Below are 5202 nucleotides of genomic sequence, written 5' to 3' on the forward strand. Positions count from 1 at the left end.
ACACACACACACCCATTGTCAGTCTACCAGACTGTATTCAGCCTTGATGCCAGACTCTACTGGGAACCAGAAGAACTGGGTTTAGTTGTCTTCCTTTGTTTTCTTCCAGCTCAATCAGACCTTTCAGAACTGGACCCACCAGGGCTACGTAGACACCCTCAGGTAACGCAGCAAAATACAACGTTTTTTTGGGCAGTTTGCAGATCTGTAAAGTTTTCATTTGAATGTAAATGCGGTTCCAGATATACTAATAATCAGTATCGGCTTTGAGAAACCAGAATCGGTTGATCCCTATTAGAAATACCGTATATCTAACCCCAAAAAATGTCCCTTTATGAGGTTTTTTTTAACATTAATATGAGTTCCCCCCAGTCTGCCTATGGCCCCCCAGTGGCTAGAAATGGTGATAGGTGTAAACCGAGCCCTGGGTATCCTGCTCTGATACAGTATTAGGGGACCACTGAGGTCTATATAAAAGAGACTTCAGATACAGTATTAGGGGACCACTAAGGTCTATATAAAAGAGACTTCAGATACAGTATTAGGGGACCACTAAGGATAGATTTAGGGGACCACTAAGGTCTATATAAAAGAGACTTCAGATACAGTATTAGGGGACCACTAAGGTCTATATAGGGGACCACTAAGGTCTATATAAAAGAGACTTCAGATACAGTATTAGGGGACCACTAAGGTCTATATAAAAGAGACTTCAGATACAGTATTAGGGGACCACTAAGGTCTATATAAAAGAGACTTCAGATACAGATTTAGGGGACCACAGGTCTAAGACTTCAGATACATATAGGGGAAAAGGTCTATCAGATTCAGATACAGTATTAGGGGACCACTAAGGTCTATATAAAAGAGACTTCAGATACAGTATTAGGGGACCACTAAGGTCTATATAAAAGAGACTTCAGATACAGTATTAGGGGACCACTAAGGTCTATATAAAAGAGACTTCAGATACAGTATTAGGGGACCACTAAGGTCTATATAAAAGAGACTTCAGATACAGTATTAGGGGACCACTAGGGGACTTCAGATACAGTATTAGGGGACCACTAAGGTCTATATAAAAGAGACTTCAGATACAGTATTAGGGGGGGACCACTAAGGTCTATATAAAAGAGACTTCAGATACAGTATTAGGGGACCACTAAGGTCTATATAAAAGAGACTTCAGATACAGTATTAGGGGGACCACTAAGGTCTATATAAAAGAGACTTCAGATACAGTATTAGGGGACCACTAAGGTCTATATAAAAGAGACTTCAGATACAGATTTAGGGGACCACTAAGGTCTATATAAAAGAGACTTCAGATACAGTATTAGGGGACCACTAAGGTCTATATAAAAGAGACTTCAGATACAGTATTAGGGGACCACTAAGGTCTATATAAAAGAGACTTCAGATACAGTATTAGGGGACCACTAACTAAAGGACTTCAGATACAGTATTAGGGGACCAAAGGTCTATATAAAAGAGACTTCAGATACAGTATTAGGGGACCACTAAGGTCTATATAAAAGAGACTTCAGATACAGATTTGGGGACCACTAAGGTTTATATAAAAGAGACTTCAGATACAGTATTAGGGGACCACTAAGGTCTATATAAAAGAGACTTCAGATAAGGGGACCACTAAGGTCTATATAAAAGAGACTTCAGATACAGTATTAGGGGACCACTAAGGTCTATATAAAAGAGACTTCAGATACAGTATTAGGGGACCACTAAGGTCTATATAAAGAGACTTCAGATACAGTATTAGGGGACCACTAAGGTCTATATAAAAGAGACTTCAGATACAGTATTAGGGGACCACTAAGGTCTATATAAAAGAGACTTCAGATACAGTATTAGGGGACCTGTCTAACATGTGGTCTCTCTGCAGTGTGCAGCCTGGTGTACAGAGCGGAGGAGCCCCCCCTACCAGGTAAAACATTTACACGTGTTTAACGTTGGGGGTCATCTGTTCATCATGTGTTTTGGGGAGTAATATGTCGCTGAGGAGGCTGTGCAAACATTTTTTTCAACACTATTTCAACGTTCTTTCTCTCAAAGTTGTTTTTGTCGCTTTCTTTGAATTTTTTGACGTTTTTTTCACCTTTTTTTTTTACTTATTTTCAACCTTTTTGTTTCTTTGTTTTATTTTTCTCGCTCACTTTTTTTGAAGTTTTGATGCCATTTTAGATGTTTTTTCGACAACTTTTTTTGAGACTTGTTTTGAGACTTTTTTAATGCTTTTTAAATGCTTTTTTAAAGCTTTTTTTCAACATTTTTGTCTTTTTTTTTTTGACGATTTTCTGTTGCTTTTTTCAATGCCTTTTGGTGCTATTTTCAACGTTTTTCTGTGACTTTTTTTTTATCACCTTGTGACTCATACACCGTTCAGGTCCACAGGGCCCAGTGTGAGTGTGCCCTGAGTCTTGTTTAACCTGAGTCTCATGTTTGTCTGTTTGAGGGTATTTTGATATTGTTTTAAAATGATGTATTTAATACATTGCTACTGTATTTCTTAGATTTATGGTGGATTTGTATTGCTTTTTGTATTTTAGGGTGCCTGTTAAGACCTGGCTAGGGACAACAGATGGGAACTAGCACTTGAAGCTAACTCTGGCTTGTTAGCTTTTGTTGTGGCCAAAAGTTTGGACACACCTTCTCATTCAATGTGTTTCCTTTTTATTTACATGACTATTTACATTGTAGATTCTCACTGAAGGCATCAAAACTATGAATGAACACATATGGAATTATGTACTTAACAAAAAAGTGTGAAATAACTGAAAACATGTCTTATATTTTAGATTCTTCAAAGTAGCCACCCTTTGCTTTTTTTGATAACTCTGCAAACCCTTGGTGTTCTCTCAATGAGCTTCATGAGGTAGTCACCTGAAATGGTTTTACCTTCACAGGTGTGCTTTGTCAGGGTTCATTAGTGGAATTATTTCCCTTATTAATAAAAAAGCAAAGGGTGGCTACTTTGAAGAATCTAAAATATAAGACATGTTTTCAGTTATTTTCACACTTTTTGTTAAGTACATAATTCCATATGTGTTCATTCATAGTTTTGATGCCTTCAGTGAGAATCTACAATGTAAATAGTCATGAAAATAAAAAGGAAACTCATTGAATGAGAAGGTGTGTCCAAACTTTTGGCCTGTACTGTATATAAATAAATAAAATAAATAAATAAACCTGAGTCATGTTTAAACCCTGAGTCATGTTTTAACCTGAGTCCTGGTTAACCTGAGTCATGTTTAAACCCTGAGTCATGTTTTAACCTGAGTCCTGGTTAACCTGAGTCATTTTTAAACCCTGAGTCATGTTTAAACCCTGAGTCATGTTTTAACCTTAGTCCTGGTTAACCTGAGTCATGTTTAAACCCTGAGTCCTGTTTTAACCTGAGTCCTGGTTAACCTGAGTCCTGGTTAACCTGAGTCCTGGTTAACCTGAGTCATGTTTTAACCTGAGTCCTGGTTAACCTGAGTCCTGGTTAACCTGAGTCATGTTTAAACCCTGAGTCCTGGTTAACCTGAGTCATGTTTTAACCTGAGTCCTGGTTAACCTGAGTCCTGGTTAACCTGAGTCCTGGTTAAACGCTGAGTCATGTTTAAACCCTGAGTCATGTTTTAACCTTAGTCCTGGTTAACCTGAGTCATGTTTAAACCCTGAGTCATGTTTTAACCTGAGTCCTGGTTAACCTGAGTAGTGGTTAACTTGAGTCCTGTGTTAACCTGAGTCCTGGTTAACCTGAGTCCTGGTTAACCTGAGTCCTGTTTAAACCCTGAGTCCTGGTTAACCTGAGTCCTGGTTAACCTGAGTCCTGGTTAACCTGAGTCCTGTTTAAACCCTGAGTCCTGGTTAACCTGAGTCATGTTTTAACCTGAGTCCTGGTTAACCTGAGTCCTGGTTAACCTGAGTCATGTTTTAACCTGAGTCCTGGTTAACCTGAGTCCTGGTTAACCTGAGTCCTGTTTAAACCCTGAGTCCTGGTTAACCTGAGTCATGTTTTAACCTGAGTCCTGGTTAACCTGAGTCATGTTTTAACCTGAGTCCTGGTTAACCTGAGTCATGGTTAACCTGAGTCCTGGTTAACCTGAGTCATGTTTTAACCTGAGTCCTGGTTAACCTGAGTCATGGTTAACCTGAGTCCTGGTTAACCTGAGTCATGTTTAAACCTGAGTCCTGGTTAACCTGAGTCCTGGTTAAACCCTGAGTCATGTTTAAACCCTGAGTCATGTTTTAACCTGAGTCCTGGTTAACCTGAGTCATGTTTTAACCTGAGTCCTGGTTAACCTGAGTCATGTTTTAACCTGAGTCATGTTTAAAGCCTGAGTCATGTTTTAACCTGAGTCCTGGTTAACCTGAGTCATGGTTAACCTGAGTCCTGGTTAACCGGAGTCATGTTTAAACCCTGAGTCATGTTTTAACCTGAGTCCTGGTTAACCTGAGTCATGTTTTAACCTGAGTCCTGGTTAACCTGAGTCATGGTTAACCTGAGTCCTGGTTAACCTGAGTCATGTTTTAACCTGAGTCCTGGTTAACCTGAGTCATGTTTTAACCTGAGTCCTGGTTAACCTGAGTCATGGTTAACCTGAGTCCTGGTTAACCTGAGTCATGTTTTAACCTGAGTCCTGGTTAACCTGAGTCATGTTTTAACCTGAGTCCTGGTTAACCTGAGTCCTGGTTAACCTGAGTCATGTTTTAACCTGAGTCATGTTTAAAGCCTGAGTCATGTTTTAACCTGAGTCCTGGTTAACCTGAGTCATGGTTAACCTGAGTCCTGGTTAACTGGAGTCATGTTTAAACCCTGAGTCATGTTTTAACCTGAGTCCTGGTTAACCTGAGTCATGTTTTAACCCTGGTTAACCTGGTCATGGTCCTGGTTCCTGGTCAACCTGGTTAACCTGAGTCCTGGTTACCTGGGTCCTGTTAAGTCATGTTTTAACCTGAGTCATGTTTAAACCTGAGTCATGTTTTAACCCTGGTTAACCTGGTCATGGTTAACCTGGTCCTTTAACCTGGTCATGTTTAAACCCTGTCATTTTTAACCTGAGTCCTGGTTAACCTGAGTCATGGTTAACCTGAGTCCTGGTTAACCATGTTTAAACCCTGGTCATGTTTTAACCTGAGTCCTGGTTAACCTGGGTCCTGGTTAACCTGGTCATGTTTAAACCTGAGTCCTGGTTA

At 39.7% G+C, this 5202-nt stretch overlaps 1 protein-coding gene across 1 annotated transcript in view; it reads left to right on the top strand.

The window, feature by feature from the left end:
• The window catches only part of LOC114572888 (adhesion G-protein coupled receptor G6-like), a 43149-nt gene extending 41200 nt beyond the window's left edge, over window positions 1-1949 (top strand). Inside the window, exons 9-10 of the mRNA XM_028604668.1 lie at window positions 110-162; window positions 1904-1949. Of these exons, the coding sequence (XP_028460469.1) occupies window positions 110-162; window positions 1904-1949 (99 nt within the window). The remainder of the gene's footprint in view (window positions 1-109; window positions 163-1903) is intronic.
• The last annotated feature ends 3253 nt before the right edge of the window (window positions 1950-5202 follow it).

Source organism: Perca flavescens, chromosome 18 (assembly GCF_004354835.1).
Source record: "Perca flavescens isolate YP-PL-M2 chromosome 18, PFLA_1.0, whole genome shotgun sequence".
Classification (NCBI taxonomy): domain Eukaryota; kingdom Metazoa; phylum Chordata; class Actinopteri; order Perciformes; family Percidae; genus Perca; species Perca flavescens.